General features: G+C 36.8%; 1 protein-coding gene across 9 annotated transcripts in view; it reads right to left on the reverse strand.

The window, feature by feature from the left end:
- DOP1A (DOP1 leucine zipper like protein A) overlaps positions 1 to 19,742 on the reverse strand; it is a 60,818-nt gene that overhangs the window by 4,692 nt on the left and 36,384 nt on the right. For 7 of the 9 annotated variants that reach the window (XM_085056416.1, XM_085056421.1, XM_085056418.1 and 4 more), the window contains 20 exons: positions 17,909 to 18,009; positions 16,380 to 16,639; positions 13,687 to 15,694; positions 13,470 to 13,581; positions 12,409 to 12,591; positions 11,997 to 12,122; positions 11,535 to 11,669; positions 11,168 to 11,223; positions 10,568 to 10,672; positions 9,818 to 9,884; positions 8,908 to 9,052; positions 8,597 to 8,676; positions 7,943 to 8,052; positions 7,630 to 7,779; positions 6,311 to 6,372; positions 5,540 to 5,692; positions 4,159 to 4,295; positions 2,776 to 2,831; positions 1,717 to 1,881; positions 30 to 159 (listed from right to left, as the gene is read on the reverse strand). In XM_085056416.1, the coding sequence (XP_084912542.1) occupies positions 30 to 159; positions 1,717 to 1,881; positions 2,776 to 2,831; positions 4,159 to 4,295; positions 5,540 to 5,692; positions 6,311 to 6,372; positions 7,630 to 7,779; positions 7,943 to 8,052; positions 8,597 to 8,676; positions 8,908 to 9,052; positions 9,818 to 9,884; positions 10,568 to 10,672; positions 11,168 to 11,223; positions 11,535 to 11,669; positions 11,997 to 12,122; positions 12,409 to 12,591; positions 13,470 to 13,581; positions 13,687 to 15,694; positions 16,380 to 16,639; positions 17,909 to 18,009 (4,341 nt within the window). Of the gene's footprint in view, positions 1 to 29; positions 160 to 1,716; positions 1,882 to 2,775; positions 2,832 to 4,158; positions 4,296 to 5,539; positions 5,693 to 6,310; positions 6,373 to 7,629; positions 7,780 to 7,942; positions 8,053 to 8,596; positions 8,677 to 8,907; positions 9,053 to 9,817; positions 9,885 to 10,567; positions 10,673 to 11,167; positions 11,224 to 11,534; positions 11,670 to 11,996; positions 12,123 to 12,408; positions 12,592 to 13,469; positions 13,582 to 13,686; positions 15,695 to 16,379; positions 16,640 to 17,908; positions 18,010 to 19,742 lie in introns of those variants that run through there. The other 2 variants (XM_085056417.1, XR_014851023.1) reach the window with 2 other exon arrangements.

The raw sequence follows: 19,742 nt of genomic DNA on the forward strand, positions 1-19,742 counted from the left end.
AAAAGCAGAACTGGAAGAAAGCAACATACCTTTGCTTTTTTTCGTAGTAGTTTTGCCAGACGCACCACATAGGGCTTGAATTCCCTCTGATGTGTTCCTTGTCTTCGTACTTCCAAGCCTGAATCATCTGATGCTTCTGGAATAAAAGCCCAACGATACCTGCCATGAGATAACACAAGCACATGTTATCCTTACTGAACACGTAGGCTTTTCTGATCACTCTAAAAATATGAATGGATGAGGAAATCAAGTGATTTCCTCAGTAGTATCAGAGAAGGAGGCAGGAAAAAAGAAACCCAAGCCAACCCCCACAAGATAACATCAGTCTTTGACAAGAAAGAAAAAGAAAGGTACATTCTAAAAGCAGGAAGTAACATGGCCGTATCTTTTTCCTTTAGAGTTTCTTATTTAAGGATGGCAAGAGCAAGATAAGGCAGAGAAGCTATAAACCAGTAGTATTCACCTCCTCATTGTGTGCAAGAGAACTGAAAGCAGTTTTTCATTATAAAATATATGTTAATTAAATTCTACTGCACATTTGCAATATGTACACACATATTTTTCTCAATATACCATGCTGATAATAAAAACTCATTTATTTTACCCATTCATGGCCCAGTGAAACCAACTGGACCATAACATTACCAGCACCTTCCTGCACTGCAAGGATTGACTACTTGTATTATAAACTATAAAGGAAATCAAAGTTTCTGTTGTTAAAACTTCAATCCAAGCCTGCACGAGAACTCCATAAAAACCAGTGTGATTCAGCATGACTATTGTCTTTCCAGAAATGCACAGTAATGACCTAAATAAAATGAGGTTGGCTAATAAGGATTAGGACGGCTTGGAGAACTGGACAAGAATTATGAGCCATGTCCCCAGAAAATAAAATAAATGAAGAAAACCTTCGACATTGCCTTTGGATTTAGAAACACTACAGGGCACAACCTGACAAAGTGTGTGCAAGTCCTTCCAGCCTCTAACCCCCATGAGTGTCTTTTAAACAACAGGACAATTAGGGGTGACCTAATGTCTACAGAGCTGAGCCAGGGCAGCAGCTCTCACAGTCATCATTGTGCAGTGTAAAGGAAGAGACAAGATACTTTCTTTTGTCATTGGTGCGCTCTTGTTCTGAGGGTCTCCAGCAAATACCAGTTGCTTTGCATTCATTTTTTTCAATGGAACAGGACTGCAGAGACACCAAGGAAGCAATTTCCACACATGAGAGCTACTGACCAAGAAAAACCTACTGGGCCCCCTTTTTAGGGAGGTTTGTTGCCACATCTTCCAGACAGACTGTGCAAGAGAAATTTAAGCAAGTCATACTGAGATGACATGCAGTCCTCTGATCTCATGCATTACTCACTGAGATGGGTGGGTGTATTTTGAGTTCTTAGGCATTACTTAGGCATTACTGCAACTAAGTATATTTTTTAAATAAACTACTTGAATAAATCACTACTACTGATGATCTCTCAAGTGTGGCAAATCTCTTGCAACAGGCTAAATCAAACTAGCTTCAACTAATTTGATGTGCAGCATCATTTGTCCTGGGGGCCACTCAGATATTGTGAGGGAATGAACTATGGGCTGCCCTGACTCAATTCTAAAGAAGGAAAGGAAACAGAAAACCAAAGACTTTTATACACTAGAATTTTATCAAGAGGCATGGAAAAACATCAAAAAAATTAAATGACAATGTCTTCTACTCACATCTGAAATTGAGGCAGGTTTTCAGATGGTAAAGCTAGAGCCAAGTCCAGGAATTTGCAAGCAGATAAATACAGGTTCAACCACCTCTGACTGTTGTAGGATGTGGAGAAACCATTGCCACCTGTGTAAGTTGTCTCCAAGCCAGCAACAGAAGGGCCAGAAGTTCTAAAATATGTTATAGCAGGGAGGTCAGTCACAACAAGCTTCTGTCACAATGAAAACTTCATCTTTCGTACTTGCCTTTACAAACACACAACTCTTTATTTACCAGCACAATCCTGAATTCATAAACCAAACCCAAACACTGCAAGTCTTTGCTATGGGTGGAGTTCTGTATGCACATATACATATATTCATGTGTGTGCTTGTGTGTGTGATGAATTGTTAATATATAATAAATATGTTGCACTGTATCTTATTCACAGATATTAAAATTAAGAGAAAGTTTAAAAGTGCCAGTCATGTTGATATTACTTTACTTGAGGAAAAAACTCTCCAAATAAACAAAAAGAATCTAGGAAAAAAGCAAACAAAACTTGGGCAAATAACTCTGGCTCATTTGAGAAAGCTGCCTCTGCTGATAGCATTGATTGAAATTGGATCACACTGTACAGAAGGTAGATAACAATGGATAACAAAACAAGAAAAAAATCTTCCTCACTTTCCTAATACTAGAAGAAACTATGCTTTTATTTAGACAAAAAAAAAAGGCATCAGTCGTATTTAGAATAAGTGTATGACACAGAAAAGGTGTAAGTCATGCCATGCATAATTTAATTGCAGCAGCAGGGTCATCTTAGTCAGACAGACACAGAACTCACACATTTGTATTGTACAATTTACCTTAGTGATTTATCAGCAATCTGACAGTGGGACTTCTTTTATTTTGTCCTGAACAGTCTGTCTCTGGTACTGCAGTCAGACTGAACTACCCTTTACTTGTCCTTCTCATTTGAACTCAACAACTCTAAGATGAATTATTCTAAAGAATGACTCAACTTGTCATCAGCATACCAAAGGATTTTTTTTTTGAGTTAAACAAGCAGGAAGTTCATTTACCTGGAAATATCTTCATCAGCAGTGAGCTCCTGTTCCATCAGTAAAAACACTTGCACCTGAAGATCAAATGTTACACTTTAATAGCATTTTTAATGTGCTGTGACTCAGGAAAGTATCATAGGAAGGCCTGAATAATAAGCCTTACAAATAGTTTGGAGCTTTATTTCCTCTACTGTATGAGTGGACACTGGCACCCTAAAGCTCTTTCACCCCTTATAAATAACCTAAATAATGCAAGGGTCACAAGGAACTGTCTCTTTTATGGCCAGGAAAGTTCTCAAAGGCTAATCCTCTCCACTATTTCAAATGAGAACAAGACCTAAACAAAATGAGAATAATGAATCATTTAACGGAGCAGTCAGGCTCAGGTCTGAATTCCCAGAAGCAACACAGTCCTGTTAACTAAAAGTAGTTCCAAGACTGTAGTAACTTGTGTAAAGGCCAGGTGGCAGCACGGGAATCAGAACGCCACACTGAGTAGAACAGGTTTTCTAGTATTTATACTATTGACAGGCCTAAAATTAAATGCATTTATTGCTAAAACAGCACACTCGATCTTTAAAATATTTTATAATAGCTTTTCTCATTTTATTGTTTGGATCTGTGGTTATTCATGGGCCAGGTTAGGCACCTGCACATTGGAAAAAAAAAAAAATCATCGCAGCAATGATTCTGATGTACTCCCTCTGTTATTCAGTCCCTTGGAAACCCCTTGAATAACAGGCTAAATGGATCACAGGATGCACCAACCACTCTCCTCCATTCCCACTGCCAAAGCTGAAACCCAAAAGAGTGTGTTAAACAACCAACACTGGAGATTCCACAGGCAGAAGCAATGGAAACAGATGTTTTTACTGTTTTGTTATGAAGGATAAAATGAGAAAGAAGAAATCTGAGACAAGCCTTGTATAAATCTAGTTACAAAATTTAGCCATAATGTGATCTGAATGACCATCAACTGCCAGTAAAACACAGATTCTGACTCCTCTACAGGAGTTCTTATCCCTATTCCTGGAAAAAGAATGACCAGGAAAGTAGAAACAGGGGACACCAGGAAAGAAGAGCAGGAGTGGTGATGGTGGAGAGGGTACACATATATAAGCAGAATTGAAGTTGGATTCAGTAGGAAACAACGAGGGCAAATGCAAATTTAATTCAGGAGACAGCTAAAGAGCTGAAATAGTGTAAGCCAACAGATGCTCAATTTCATTGCAAAAACCAGGTATCAGGATTATGAAAATAAGTCAGCTTTCAATTTGTATCCATTGCAAATTTATATGCACAATCTCTAGAAGAGATTTTCTTAAAAATGTTGAGGAGGAATGATGTTTTGTCTCAGATGGGCACAGGTCTTCCAAATAATGAATGCCACCTGTAACTCACCAGTTCAGTGATCATGGTTGGCCAAAGTGAGGTAAGGTGCTGTGGAGACATTCTTAAAAGCAATACTCTGAAAAACAGGAACACTTGGGAATGGAGGGTGGGCACCTGCGGCAACCGGAGACTTTCTACCAGCCTTTCTGAAACAAAAAGCCAAGAAGGGTCCCTCAGTTCAGAATAATTCCAATGAGCATTTTCTCCTTCCCTCATTTACTCTCAGTTTTAACTTTAAGTATCTCCCATGTTACTGTTCCAGTACTTTACTACTTTTATTCTGTTAACATAAAAAAAAAACAAACCCAAAAACCAAGGAAGGAACAAAAGAGAGAAACTTCTAAATAGTACAGTTGCTTATTTTGGTTAAGTTCTCTACATAAATGCAATAGTGCATCTGGGAACTTCGCTCATATTATGCACAATTTCACCCACTACAACAAGAAGAGTTAACAGATTCCAAACAATATAACAACAGCCTGAACAGTTTGGATGTATTGTCATTATTAAAAGGCTGCCCCATCATAGTACATGAGAAATTACAAAGGGATGATACAGTTTTATTGAACTATAATAACCCCTAGGCATTCAATATACAAAGAGGCAGATACATAAAAATTTTTTTCTGTCAGACCAACACACATTAATGTTGAAGTTCAGACTAGTAAAACCATCTGATACCATGAACACAGTAATCTCAGCTACTGACTTGACTGGAAATTAAAAAAAAAAAAAAGAAAAAAAATCAACCAAAAAACCCAGATAACTTTAAAAAAAATAGATCCTGGAACAAATGAAACAGGAAAGATGATGCAACTGATTTTCCATATGGAAGAAGAGACTAAAGTGTCCCCTTGGTGGCTTGAAAACATGATATATCTAAAAGTTGCTGCTGCAACTATTTGCATCATCTTGAAAAAATTCATGCAGTTCCCATTCCCAATCACTTAAGGTAAAAGGTCACTGTAAGAAATAAACTTCAATGATAGACTGGAACAGTGGGAAAAATACCAGCAAAAGAAGTCAAGAATTCAAAACATCAAGGTCAGTTTTCCTATTTATCCCTAATTGAAAGGTGTTTATACCTCAGACATTCATGTCAAAACATATGGCGCAGGAATCCAAGGATATTGGTCAAGGTATAAATTGACAGATCAGTGAAATAACCTGGATTAGAGTCAACTGGCAGTCACAAAATTGTAACATTTTGTAGTCATTTAAGACTGAAAACATTTTTATTAAAACCTGCAGAAACTGTTTCAGCCATGGAAACAGTATCACACAGTGATATCCCAGGAGACATATTCAACCTGCTGTTACACTGTCATACGAACACTCTACAGTTAATAGGAGAGTCTAGAGGTTCCCTAAATGATACATTTTTACTGACCTTGTATGTCGGGCAGGTATTTCTGGTATTGGTCTATCTCACTGCTGAAAATGGCGAAGGCGAGTCTCTTGAGGAGCATTGCGCGTTGCTCCAGCTCCACATCTCGGTTAGCAAACAGATTGAGGGAGCTGCTCTGGGCCACAGCCACTCGTGCTCAAAGAGAAAAGGGAAAGTGCAAAGGAGAGCTTAGAAACTTATCTTCTGCTTCGCTTTAGGGCACAAATAACTCTTACTTTCTTTGCATTAATGGAGTTTGAAAGCAGATGTTAAGATAATGTTTGGTTTGCAATTTGTATTTGTAACCAGAAATTCAAAACACAAGTCGAAAGAAAACTTGTAAGTATACACAATAGTGGCTGGATTTAGGGGCTTTTGGGAGGGAGTTTAGCCATTTCTTAAAATAAAATTTGTATGTATAGACGCTCAGAAATTTCAAATGTGAAGAATCAATTTTTTTTAAGCAGAGTTAGTGTCAGATCTTCAAAAGAAAACAAAACCAAACCCAAACAAAACAAAACCCATTCCCACCAAATTCACTTAATCAGCTTTGCCATATAGGCAAAATTCATTGTATGCCAGGATGGTATCAAATTCTCTCACTTCAAGCTATTTATGGATCTCCAGAAACAAACAGTTGAAGAAAACACAAAGAACACTGAATAAATTAAACAAATTGGAATAAATGTTGACCAAGTGTTTTCTTTAAGATACTTGCTTTCCATTTATTTAATGTTTATACTGCAGAAAAATCACTACTATATCAATACTTACTCATCAAATCCCTGAATGTGGTTTTGTCATGTGTCATCAAATTATCCATAATAGCTCTCCAGCTAAAAGAGGAAAATTGTACACAAATCAGAAAAGAAAACATCAAGAATTTTCAGGAACATTTGCAGAGCTTTTTCTGCTCTCTCAGTTTAGGCTAAAGCTTCCAATCCAAGCCCTCTGCTTCATAAGGTAAAATTCACTTGGTTTTATTTGATCTGAAACTATATTTCTTGAACTCCCTTCTCCAAGAATGTAGGGGATGCCATCCAGAGGGACCCTGACAGGCTTAAAAAGTGGGCCTATGTGAACCTCATGAAGTACAATGAGGCCAAGTGCCAGGTCCTACAGAATGGTCAGAGCAATTCCAAGCACAAATACAGGCTGGGCAGAAAGTAAATTAAGAGCAGCCCTGAGGAGAAGGACTTGGGGCTCGTGGTGGATGAAAAACTGAATTTGATCTGGCAATGCATGCTCACAGCCCAGATGCATGGCCAGCAGATAAAGGGAGGTGATTCTGCCTCTCTACTCTGCTCTGGTAAGACCCCACCTGGAGTATTGCAGCCAGCTCTGGGAACCCAGCACAAGAAGGATGTAGACCCATTTGAAGGGGTCCATGGGAGGACCACAAAGATGATCACAGGGCTGGAACACTTCTATAGAGACAGGTTGAGAGTTGGGGTTGCTCAGACTGGAAAAGAGAAGGCTTCAGGGAGATCTTGTAGCAGCTTTCCAGTACATAAAAAAAAGGAGCCTCCATAAAGCTAGAGAGAGACTTTCCACAAGAGCAGGGAGTGATAGGACAAGGGGGAATTACTTTTAACTGAAAGAGGGCAGATTTAGATATTAGGAAGAAATTCTTTATTGTGAGGGTGATGAGGCACTGGAACAGGTTGCCCAGAGAAGCCTTGGGTGCCCCATCCCTGGAAATGTTCAAGGCCAGGTTGGATGGGGCTTTGAGCAATCTGGTCTAGTGGAAGGTGTCCCTGCCCATGGTAGAGGGGTAAGAACTAGATGATCTTAAGGGTCCCTTCCAATGCAAATCATTCTACATTTCTACAAAATGCTAACCACATTTTCTTAATAGAATTTTTTTTTATTTTAAAATCATTATTTTTAAAAGAGATTTTTGCATAGAAATATACCTTATGTAAGTTTCATATTTCATGTGGTAACCTAAACCACAGAAAATCTCTATTTCTCTCAACAGAGATCTATTGGGAAATTCTGGCCCACATGTTAATGGAATTCATAAAATTTGTAAGGGCCATGAATTATATCCAGGTAGAAGAAGGAAGAAGAAAGGAAGAAGAAAGTCTTACTGGTTAACACATGAAGCATCCATCTGGAAGAAACTGGAATCCATAAAGAGGTCAAATGCTTCCTTTTTCCATGCTCTCCTTGTGTACTGATATCCACTAAGACTGCTTAATAACTGGACACAAGCTCGATAGCTGGATGCATTGTGAGCACTAAACAAAAAAAAAGTCAACATAAACCAATTTTGAATTGTTGCTTTCTAGAAAGTTTGATAGGCATCTAATCCTTATCATGTTAAGTTTCAACTTAAGTGCCACCATCCAAATTTCAATTGGCTGTAGAGATCTACATCAATTCAATAAGCTGTAAAGATACCTGTGATTACGGAGGTAGGGCACAACATAGTGCATAATATTTACAAGCAAAGGAATAACTCTCTCTTTTTCATCACTGTAAAAAACCATGTCCAGGAGATGAGCCAAAACCTATAAAAGGAGAGGAAGATATGTTATAATGCATTCTTAAATTGCTTTTAATCTACTATTCAGCATTTTTTTAATATACTGTTCTTTACTGAACATTCAAGTTCATGATAGAAGTTATCAAACTTCAGGTACCCTGCAAAATCCAGAGTATAAAGATTCCATCGTTTTTACAACAAATTAAGGCAAAAGCACAGAAATGCAAGCTCCTGGTCAAAGCATTCTAGAGAATAAACTACACACAAAGAAAAAAATTCAGACTGACTGCAATTATCAGCAGCAAATACCATGTACCAAAAAGGTAAACACACAAAATTACAATCAAAAAAGTTTCCTCTACTACACATCTGAAAGGCTATGCTTTACACCTCATCCATCTCAGTGAGTTAGTACCAAAGTTGTATATACTTTTACATTACAAGACCTAGAAGCCATTCACATCAGTGTTTGCCTTCAAATCTCCTTCTCCAGACTTCTAGTCCGAAGCTTTTCACAACATAGAAGTTTATTATAAGACAGTATTCATTATCTCCAGGGAAACATTTACCTCAGAAAGCAAGGTCAATGCATGGACACTATAAACAGATGGAGTTATATTTGAAGTTTCCATTGCTGGAGACAGCATATCTAAATGAAGATAATAAAAAAAATGTCCAAAGTTAGTTTTTTTCAAACCATTATTCACCTTACAGCATATTTAAAAAATATATATTTTGAAGATTCACAAGCTTTGCCAGACACACTAATGCTGGAACGATACTGAAGCATATTACATGCATTCAAACATAGAAAAAATTTTCATTAATTTTGGCACAATAATAAATGTTTTGTTTTAAATAAAGATGAAAATGAAAGTACCTTCAACATCTGATTCTAAGTTGTTTCCATCAACCATAATCTTGGGGGATGGCTTAACCTCTAAGTTTCGTCTCAGCCAAGTGGTCTGTTCCAAGGAAGAACCAGCAATTGCCCCAATGGCATCCACTATCTTGTGCGTTACATCCTGGTAGAAAAAAAAACCCAAACACTTTAAGAACTTTGTGCAGAAGGGTTGTTTTCATTGTCCTGATATGTAGAAAATCCATATGACCAAATATAGAATTACTTTCAAATAATTTCTGTGTTATCAGTGATGAATAGCTCCATAGAAAATGAGAGCTTTTTCAACAAATCATAAATACATGGAGAAGATATTTAAGAGTAATTTCAGACTGCAGAACTGACATCAAATAATTCTAGTACATTCAAGCATCTAGTTCTAACTCCACTGGCATGGACATGGACACCTTACATTAGACCACATTGCTCAGAATCTCATCCTAGTGGCCTTTAATACTTCCAGGGATGTGGCATCCACAACTTCTCTGGGTAACTAGTTCCACAGCCTAACCACCTTCACAGTATGGAATTTTTTCCTAATATCTAACCTAAACCTATTCTCATTTTGAAGCCATTCTCCCTTGTCCTGTCACTGCATGCTCTTGTAGATAGTCCCTCTCTGTCTTGTCTTGTGGCTTCCTCTAGGTACTGGAAGCCTTCTCTTTTCCAGGCTGAACAAACCCAATTGTTTCAGCCTCTTCTCTTAAGTGAGATGCTCCACCCCTCTAATCAACTTGGTGGCTCTCCTCTGGACTTACTCGAAGAGGTCAACATCCTTCCTGTGCTGGGAACTGGATGATCATTAAGGCCCTTTCCAACACAGGCCATTCTATGATTCTATGATTTATTGTTCAATATTTTTAGAAGACACATAGAACGGATTTCTTACCTGTAGATCTCTTTGATCTTTCTTATTCTCCAGATTTGGATTTTTCATGATGAACTCATTCAGAACACTGAAAAAATATAGAAGTAAATGTGGATTTTCTTCACATAATACATTATTCAGTAGTTTTCAGAGTCAGGACAAATCTGAAGACATTTATTTGCACAGTATTTATTCACTAAACCCTCAGGGATTGCTACTTACCAATATTCCAGAAAACATCTTTTCAAGTTCCTTAAGTTAAATTTGATTGTACCATACGAGTTTACTAAGAATGTATTTGACTTGACTATATACAAAAATATCTTTAGAAACAGTTTACTAGGGAAGATAAACTCAAAATATTGAAGAAAATGGTCCCTGAAGCATTATACAGAAAATCATATTCAAAATTATATTTCTAGCAGTCCATGCTGAGGATTCAGCCCATTCTAGTGGGCTGCAAATACCTAAGAAATAGTCACTGTTGTTATTTTCTGGGAAAAATCAGAAACTTACATCTGTTGCTTAAAGAGCCTGAATCACTCAAATAATCATTAAGGTAAGGCCATGGCTTATATCATACTATCATATAAAATTTAATATATGTAACCATTCCTCAGAGAAGAAACTGATTTGATAAGATCCACAGAACTCAGGCAGTAACTCTATCAGTTAAAAGTAAGAGATGGAGATTTGAAAACACTAACACTTCAGTATGATTTCACACACATTTAAACTTAATTGGAAACTGCAAATATCAAGAGCACTTACCCAAGTATGAGAAACTGTCCTGGGGCTGGAAGACCAACCTGGATGGAATCTTTTAGCAGAAGCAGAAGTGCTGCCCAGCTGTCTACTAAGCTGGTCACCGGAATCCTAGGAGAGAGAGAACAGCAATGTCAATGATGAGAACATCATCTCCCTTAGGTATTCCCTCAATTTCTTTCTGCCTCACACGTCTCCTGTCAGATATTTGGAATCTACACTCTTATAGATCCTTTTAATACTAGGTTGCTACATCAATTCATTAAGAAACAGATGAAAGCAGAAGAAGAGCATACTCAAAAGGCATGTTTTGCATTCCAAGGCTGGAGTGGCACCAAGAAGTTACAGCACAATTAAGATTAGCTTTCCTTAGGCAGGGGGCAGATAACCTGCAGGATTTTCAGGTGAGGAAAGAAAGGTGATGCAGTAGTAGGGAAGTCACAAAATAAACCACCTTTTTTTAATGAGTCTACAGTTCAAACCCATTCTTTCCCCACTATTTATATTACACAGACTATTCCTCATCCTATTACAAAAAGATGTAAAATATTCAAATGGTTCATCTGCTTGCTGACGACAGAAATAAAATTTAACTTATTTTCTTACCTTTGAGTATAAGCGTAGAAAAACTGCAACATGCAGACTTCAAGTGAAAGATGTTTCTAGAAAAAGATATGAAATCTGTGTCATCAGAAAGAAGTTACTTTTTTTTTCCCCTCACAGGGTAAAAACTGACAATGTTGTAATGTCACTGCAATGTCTAAACATATAGCTTAATTTAACAGAATATTAAAAATGTCCTTTCAGACATCCCTCTGTAAAGTTATGCTTCTCTTCATTCATCTCTTAGATATTGTGAAAATTTTCACGTCATGCTGCTCAGCTTTGTCAATGAAGTACACATACAATCAGTGTTCTAAGCTTCATTTAGAGGACATCATATAAATCAGTAGCATTTCTACAGTTTCCATACCTTATCCTTTGCTATGGCTGGAGGCTGCTTCAAAACTTCTTTCACTGTTTGTATGACAGTCTCTGTTCTCATAACACTGATAGAGCGAACCAGCTCGACCAGTAGGAGTTGTTCTTCACCTGCTGTAGGAATAACCTAGAAGAATCAAATGTATGTCACAGATTATTATTACAGACAATGGCTATTCCAAAATTAAGGCAGCTGTCCTCTTGAGATGGAAATAACAGCAACTAACAGTTCATCTAGAGATGTGGTATCACTACTTTTCTCCTGACAAATTCAGGAAGATTATCTCATTCTAAAGTGGTACCCCCCTAACAGCAGAGTTGCTAATTAGAAGTACAATTACTGTCCATACTTCATTGTATTTTTTCCACTGAGAACGTCTGAATTTTCTTCTTCCTAACTCTAAATCACTTGAAGGTATTACCACTATTTGAAGTAACCACTGTAATATTGTACCTTTGTCCTGGAAGTATTTTTGTTTTGCCTCCTTTCATTCCATACAAATGCAATGGCAGCCATGAAGTGAACACCATGATTCATTGAAATTGGACCCAAAAGTTCCAGAATCTGTTGCCTCAAATTCTGAAATACAAAAGCAGAACACATGCTCCTTTAGATAAGCAGCTCAGCATTATGCTGAAAACATTTTCTCTGCAGAAAGCAAAGAGGTGACATGTTGCAGTGAACGGATACTTTTTAGCTTAAAAGCATATTCAATACCCATTTATAAACCCTTGTTTGTGGGGTGAGTGAGTTGATGAGGACAAAAGTATAAAAACTCAATTTAGATTTAAGGGAAGAGAATTGAAATTATTTTGGTAAAGGTATTAATGAACACTTTAAATGATATCATGCCTGATGTTCTGACCTTAGTTGACCCAAGATTAATTGTGGTAATAGATGCAGCAGCAGCAGCAGTAGTTTTCTCTGAAGAATCTGCAAGGTGCAAGATGCTCCACAGTAAAGTCACAGAAGACATGATCATATGCAAGATGGAGAGGATCCCATTGCGTGCTTCAACCAAATGCTTCTGATCTACATTAACCAAAAGCTAGTGGGAGAGAAGAGGAGCATTAAATATCTACATAAACAGCATATTTAAAACAGAGTAAATTTAGACTTAGCTAACATGGGAGCTTTCAATCTTAACTCTTTTTCTAAAGTTTTTCAGTAATTCTTACAATATATACAGCTCTTGAGACTATTCAAATAATAGAGAATCTTTTGATTGAGTTGTACAATATCAAATGTACTCTGAACATGTAAGGCCTCATGTCTACAGCAACTTATCCTTTGCCTAAACCTTTGCAAAACAATTATTTCAGAATTTTAAGTGTAGCTAATACTCTAGGTAAAATTATTTACTTACATAAACAACAATCACTTTTCAGTCACTTTTAAATAACTAAAAAGCAAAGGGGTATATGAACAGAAAAAAGCGTAAAACAAGATTTCTGAGAAAACAGGGCAAAAGCTTGTTATGGAATCTAGATCAAATTCTTAATAGACACTGTGCTTAGAATATCAGATCTAAAAATACTGTTTGACTAAAAAGACAAATTGTCAATATACAGAAGGAGCAAAAAGATAATGTTCAGACACATTGCAAGATGAACACAACAAAGGCATATCTAAAAAGTGGCATTTTAGAGGTCTGAAAATGAAGACATTCATACTTTAGGTATTTCAGGGTAACAAAAAGAAACAAAACAAGCAAATAAATATAAGAGTATTCTCTTTTAAGTATCATCCACAGAAACTTGTTTTTTTGTTTGAAATGTGCCTATTGTCAATAAACCCCCATATTTATAGCTAAGACAATATATATGGCATTTTTCTCACTCAGATCTTCATAGCTGCTAATATAACCACAGTACTTGATTTGATATGTACTGCAAAGGACCCTCTCAGACACCCAGACAAGTTTACCTGATGATACTGTGTAGATGGATCCAGGAGGCAGTAATGAATAATTGTTGTGATCCCTTCTAATAAAGTGAGAACCATATCTGGGGGGGTGACTGATGCCATCCAGAGAGGCCTAAAAGAATAGATTCATTTTTTTAAAATGGGTTAATGTGATAGTAAAGTAATTCAACACAATCAGATGTACTTAAAAAGATTATACATCTCTACATACACATACCTATTATCAGATAATCCTGTTTCATATTTATACTGCTGAATTAAATTATCCAAGTTCCTGCAGAGCTGAAGAGTCACTGAAACAACCACCCTTTGAAGAACTTTTCCCATGTAAGGCAATGTAGAAGTGATAAGGCCAATCCACTGGGGATGCATTTTACAGGCACAGTGCTGGTGCAAAGCTCGTATCACTGCACAGAGAAACATGCCTTGGCAGGTTATTGGCTGGGAATGTAAATACTGCAGAGAAGTCATTGGCTGCTGGGGACCAATGTGCTCCAAGTCCGTTATGACAAAGTCAAACCCCGTTTCATTTTCCTCAGGCACAGTCATTACTCTGTGTTCCAGCACAATCAGCCGTTGAAGTACTTTCAAAAGCTGTGACTGCAGAGTGCTACCATTGTCAAATTCATCCTCAGAAAAATTTATAAGGCTATCTTCAGAGAAGCCTTCTTCTACAGCCACTATGTTTTTTCCAGCTATCTTTTCACTGTGCCATTTCTGGGCACTGAAGATAGAAGACAGCAGACAATGCAGGATCACTTTCTGAACCTTGCACTTGGACAACATATCTGAAATAAAACTAGGAAAGCCCTTGGTAGAGCTTTCTATCACTTTTGCCAACTCAGCAAAGAGAAGTGTCAGAATTTCTATACTCATCATTTGCATATTGCGGTTTCCTATGAGGTCTTGTGAGGTTACTTTAACATGAGTTGGATAATGGCTTCGCATGTAGTATAAACACAAGGAGATAAGAATTTCAATGTACATAGAGCTCCGAAAGTTATGGTTAGAATCAACTGGGATGTGACTATAGAAATCCTTGCCCATAACAGATATTCGATGCCTGGCTAGAAGATTTTGGAGCAATGAAAGCTGTGGAGTGTATGCATTGTTGACACTGGTAGTGGAGATGGCATTTACAAAAGCTGAAGGATTTGTTTTCAGAATTGCTTTAATTGCAGAAAAAGCATACAATGTCCTTGATGAGTCATATAACTGGAGATAAAGCAGCACATGTTGATACAGTGGATGGATATTGAAGTTAGGAGATTTTCGCATTCCTGGAGACCCCACATCACTTTCTATTTCTGAAATTTCTCCTTCTCCACAGCTGTACCAATTTTCTAAATCAAGACCATCACTAAAGAAGACATTTGTTTGTTTAAGTTTTTCTGTTTGTGCTTTCTTCTTCTCTTCATCTTTCTTTTTGGCTATTTTTACCTTAGGTTTTGCACCTGGTTGTTTACCAGCCTCTTTAACAATAGTTTCTTTTTCCGACGTTTTTTCTGGTAGCTTTCCTTTAAAGCTGAACTGAATACTACTGTGGCTTCGCTTTCTGGACTTTGATTCAATGGAAGAAAGAGTGAGATCAGAGAAGGATTGCTGGCTTTCTGCAATACAAGGTGAAGAGTTATTTCTTGAAATTTCATCTCCTAAGCTCTCGAGTCCAGTCTCAGTTGAGGCTGACAGCAATTGCGAGCTGTCATTACTGAGCAAACTACTCTGGCTACTTTGAATATTTTGATCATCACTTTTTGTCACCTCTACAGAGTTATCCAAAGAACTGAATTTACATGAAGTATCCTCAGAGTGTAGACTGTCTCTAAGTGGTTCAACCTCTTCTCCGAGACCACTTACAACTTTACATATAAGATCTGTAACCACCTGTTGCACAATTTCATCAGGTGAGTCTTCTTTCAGAGTCTGAGAGCTATCTTGAGCACTCAGGCTTTCTGTTTCCACTTCATAACTGATGTTGTCTCCAGTAGATGACTGAGAACAGCCAGAATCAGAACTCTGCAGTATTTCAGCTTGATGATCAGGAAGGTCAAAATCAGACACAACCATTGGTATGGTCTCACTGCTGGTACTTAACAATGAAAGCCTGTCACTCAGAGGGTTGACAGTCAGGCTGAAGTTCTCCATTTCATCCATACCAAGTTGTTTCTCATTGCCTTCTTTAGGTATAATAAGTTGTCCTTGGTTTACAGGAATGTGGGAGAATGCTTGAGGAACACAAAAAAATGTACACATATAAGATTTCATTCTTTAGAATGAGAATTTAGAATTTAAACTATTATTGAGACTTCAAATTATAAAGGCATAGTAAATAGTGTCTCTCAATTTCAACAGAAAAACGGTATGTTAATGAGCAAATGACACATTCACAAAAAGCAAAATCATTTTAGCAGTACACCTTAACAACACAACATAATTCTCCCATGAAATTTTATACAGCCTTCCTTGCTTTTATTTTCACAAAAAAAAGAATTAGTAAATCCTGAACTAAAATTACACAATACATGCAAAAACACCTTCAAAACTTCTTGGTATGTTTTCAGCCAGACCTATGTAAGTGATCGTAATTCATAAAAACATTTAATTTTTTGGTTATGCTTTGAGCCATATTCTTATGTTCTAGCAAGACTCAGTAAGATGTAAGAAAATGCTCTGCATTAAAATACTTGTATATAATTTTAATTTGAGAACAATAAAACTTCAAACAATACTTGGGACATACAAACTTGAATTAGGAAAAATCCACACAAATGCAAATATAAGCTGTAGCTATTCCAACACTTGTTTTTTTGATTTACCCTCAAAATATTCTACTATGTTTTTAACATTGCATGCAAACAGCAAGCAAAGAAATTAATTAGGGAACTTCCTACAGTCTTCTTGCCTACATACCATCAGCACAGCTAAACTTCTGCATGAACTGCTTTTCATTTTCTTCTTCAGGATGACTGGGAGATTTAGTCCAGTAACATTCAGCTTGTACTCGCTGAACAGAAACTCGCTGAGTTTTTGGATGAAGAAGCAGTAGGAGTAAAGGTTCAAGAACCCTTGCAATATCATGTCTTTGAAGCACTTGATTTAACCAGGCTTGTCCCACTGACCATGTAGAACCATCCAAGCTATTGAGGCTGTCCAGCATGATAAACAAAGATCTAGAATAGAAAGAAGAATGAATATAGTGGATATTGCACACTACTCACAGAGTAATCCCATTTTAACCTGATATATGACAAATTTTAATGTCTGTACATACTCTGGTGTCTTCCCTATATAAAACAGTATTTTCTCCAGAATCCAAACTTTGAACCTGAATGCTTATATTGCAGTCTAGTCTAAGGAAGGAGTGGCCAGGAAGAGCTAGTAACAAAGTCAATTAAAACAGTTATTCTTATAGTAGCAATTGTATAGTCAGTTCAAGTATTTGAACAGCTATTAGCATAACAAGCTTCTGTTGCTGAAGTGCTAGTCCCATTAAAAAATATACAACTTTAAGAACCAATTCAAAAGGATATATGGAAAAGAACTTATTCAAAGATCTTGGATCTTGTCTTCAAGAATGGAGAGAAGAAATATACTTGACGATTCAGCAGTTTCTACTGTCATTTTCTTTTAACTGTTTTAGCCTTTAGAATCCTTTCTAGACTTATGGAAAAACAATATATATATTGAACTCTGAATTTTACCTACTGTGTTACATTCTCCAGAAGTTCATGTTCATGAGTTTTTAGCTGCATGCACAGAATTGATCACCATTTATGCAATGGGTGACAGTATCAAGCCAAAGAAATAATCTTTTTATTCTACTCTCTACAGCTAGGTATGCAATACAAAATCTACATAAATACTTTTCCACATTTGTGCTAGCTGAGGAAGAAAAGACTAGTTCAGAGTCTGTATCTTGAGTCTTTTCTAAGAAGATAGTCTAATACCAGAACACAAACCAGAAATCCTTTGCTGCTTGTCATAAATGACCTCTTACAAAAAACACAGATTAAACAACTTTCATATTTTAGCACTTGCTTGCAATTTTGTTCTCAAGTTTTCTTAGTCTTACTTTCTACTTCATATACTTTGCTTTTGGGTTGACTTTTCTCTCTTGCTTCTGTTTTTATCAAAACACAGCAAGAACTCAGATATTAAGCTCAATATACACCACAGTGATTTTTACCACAGTGATGGTCAATGAATATTATGACCATTCCTTTCCCACTCTTTACGTTTTCCAGAAAAAATTACAGCTTACATACTGATCACTGTGAAAACAATTTTGTCTAACACAAATTAATTTCTTGTCTTTCCTCCTTGCTCTCCCAGCTATATTGTAGTTCTTCAATTTTTAAATGCCCCACATTGCTAGTATAATACCATGAAAGTTTTTGAAGTGAAATAATTTCAACTGAATTACATTTGCAATCACCAACCTGTCAAAGGTGCGGCCAAAGGAAGAAGATTTGTTAATATGAAGGTCTCGTGTGAGATGCCATAGCACTGCAAACTTGGCATGAGCTTCCATTCTCACTTTCTGTGGACCAAATCGTACGTTAGATCTATCAGAATGTAACAACTTCTGATGAGAACTGGAAAGAGTTATATAGCATCTTAAAAGCAGTAATAGCCAACAATAGGTGTCTGTGAGCAATTTAGTACCATGAAAGGACTCTCCCCTATCTTGATCTCAGCTTAGTTTCTAAGTTTAGCCTGTCTCTTTCTAGTCAACTGATTTCCATTCCATTATTGCCATAGTAGAAAGAAACAGAAGAATTTTCTAGCTAGACATGTAGATAGAGTTCTTCATTAACATGTCAAATTTAGCTCTGGAACAAATTGGACAAATAGGACATGCTTATTGCCCAAAGGACTTCTAATAACTAGAAACAATACATAGAATATCATAGAATATCACAGAATCATAGAATACCCTGAGTCGGACAGGACCCACATGGATCACAGAAGTCCAGCTCAGGATATTTAATGGCAAAAATGGTGTAAAGTAACAATTGTTCTCTCTCTTTACTGTGGCTGATCAAGGCAAAGATTATTGCAGTAAGGCTACAAACAATAGTAAATGCAATGATACGATTTGAACACGTGTAGAAACAGCTTTACCCAAAAGACAAGGAAGCTAGTAAGCCGTTGTAGGAGTGAACAAAGCACAGCAATCGGGACAATTACACTAAATAAATCATCAAAATTACTTTCAATTACAATAAGGGCTTAAACTAAATCCCTAGATAATAAGCAGAGACAAGAGGAAAAAATTTTCACTAGTTTGTTCTTAAAATAGATGGTTATAGGAAACGAACAGTAGGTATATTTATCTTTAACCAAAGTGAGACGAAACTAAAAACTGTCAAAACCACTGACAATCTGGCATACTTCCAGACTTAATTTACATCATACAACTTAAGAAGGTTTGCAACAGCTAATAAAACCAGTATCTGCCATAATAATGAAAACTTTAAGTAAAAGCTATGAAAATTATACAAAGGACATATACAGTTCACGTTAAACAAAAAGTAAAACAACTTCTCCACACTAAAAACCAAAACCAAGAGAGACAGCAGCATTCTAGAAAGTAAAGCAAACATCACTTGTATATGGAAAAAAATGCTTGACACAGGAAAATAATCCACAACACTGCTGCAAAATGTATACAGTTACACAAAATAATTCACTGACAATTATTGAATAGAGTGAAAATACCAATTCCCAACCACATAGAGATGACTCCATGTAAGCTCTTGCAATCCGTGCTGTGAAAATTTAAGAAATTACTCTTTTCTCAGGAAGGTTGGCAGAAATGAGCAAGTCCTACATTCACAGTCACAGCAGTTCACAGACCAGCCTAAGTGAAACTAGAAATCATCATCAATTTTAACAATATGCCAAGCTGTGAACTGCACTGATTGACAGACTGGCTCACATTCACTCTTGTTGACCTGGTAACTCTGATAGAATGGCAAAAAAGGTAAGCGCTCCTGAAGTCACAAAACCATTAGTTGCTAGAGTGCATAACTAAGTAACTCCCTACCAGTCATACTATTGGGGCTATGGAAATAGTTCATACACCTAAAACTTAAAGTTTTAGGTCTTTGATTACAAAGGCCTCAACTCAAATGTCAAATTGACAGCCTCTATGTGAAACAAACTTCCAGGTGAGGAAAAAAATTAATAAAACTATCTGTCATGACAAGAACTCCTATTAACAATAGTAAAGACTAAGCACACGCTTTATATATTGGGAAGCATCAAATT

Source organism: Lichenostomus cassidix, chromosome 3 (assembly GCF_008360975.1).
Source record: "Lichenostomus cassidix isolate B80296 chromosome 3, HeHo_3.0, whole genome shotgun sequence".
NCBI lineage: Eukaryota > Metazoa > Chordata > Aves > Passeriformes > Meliphagidae > Lichenostomus > Lichenostomus cassidix.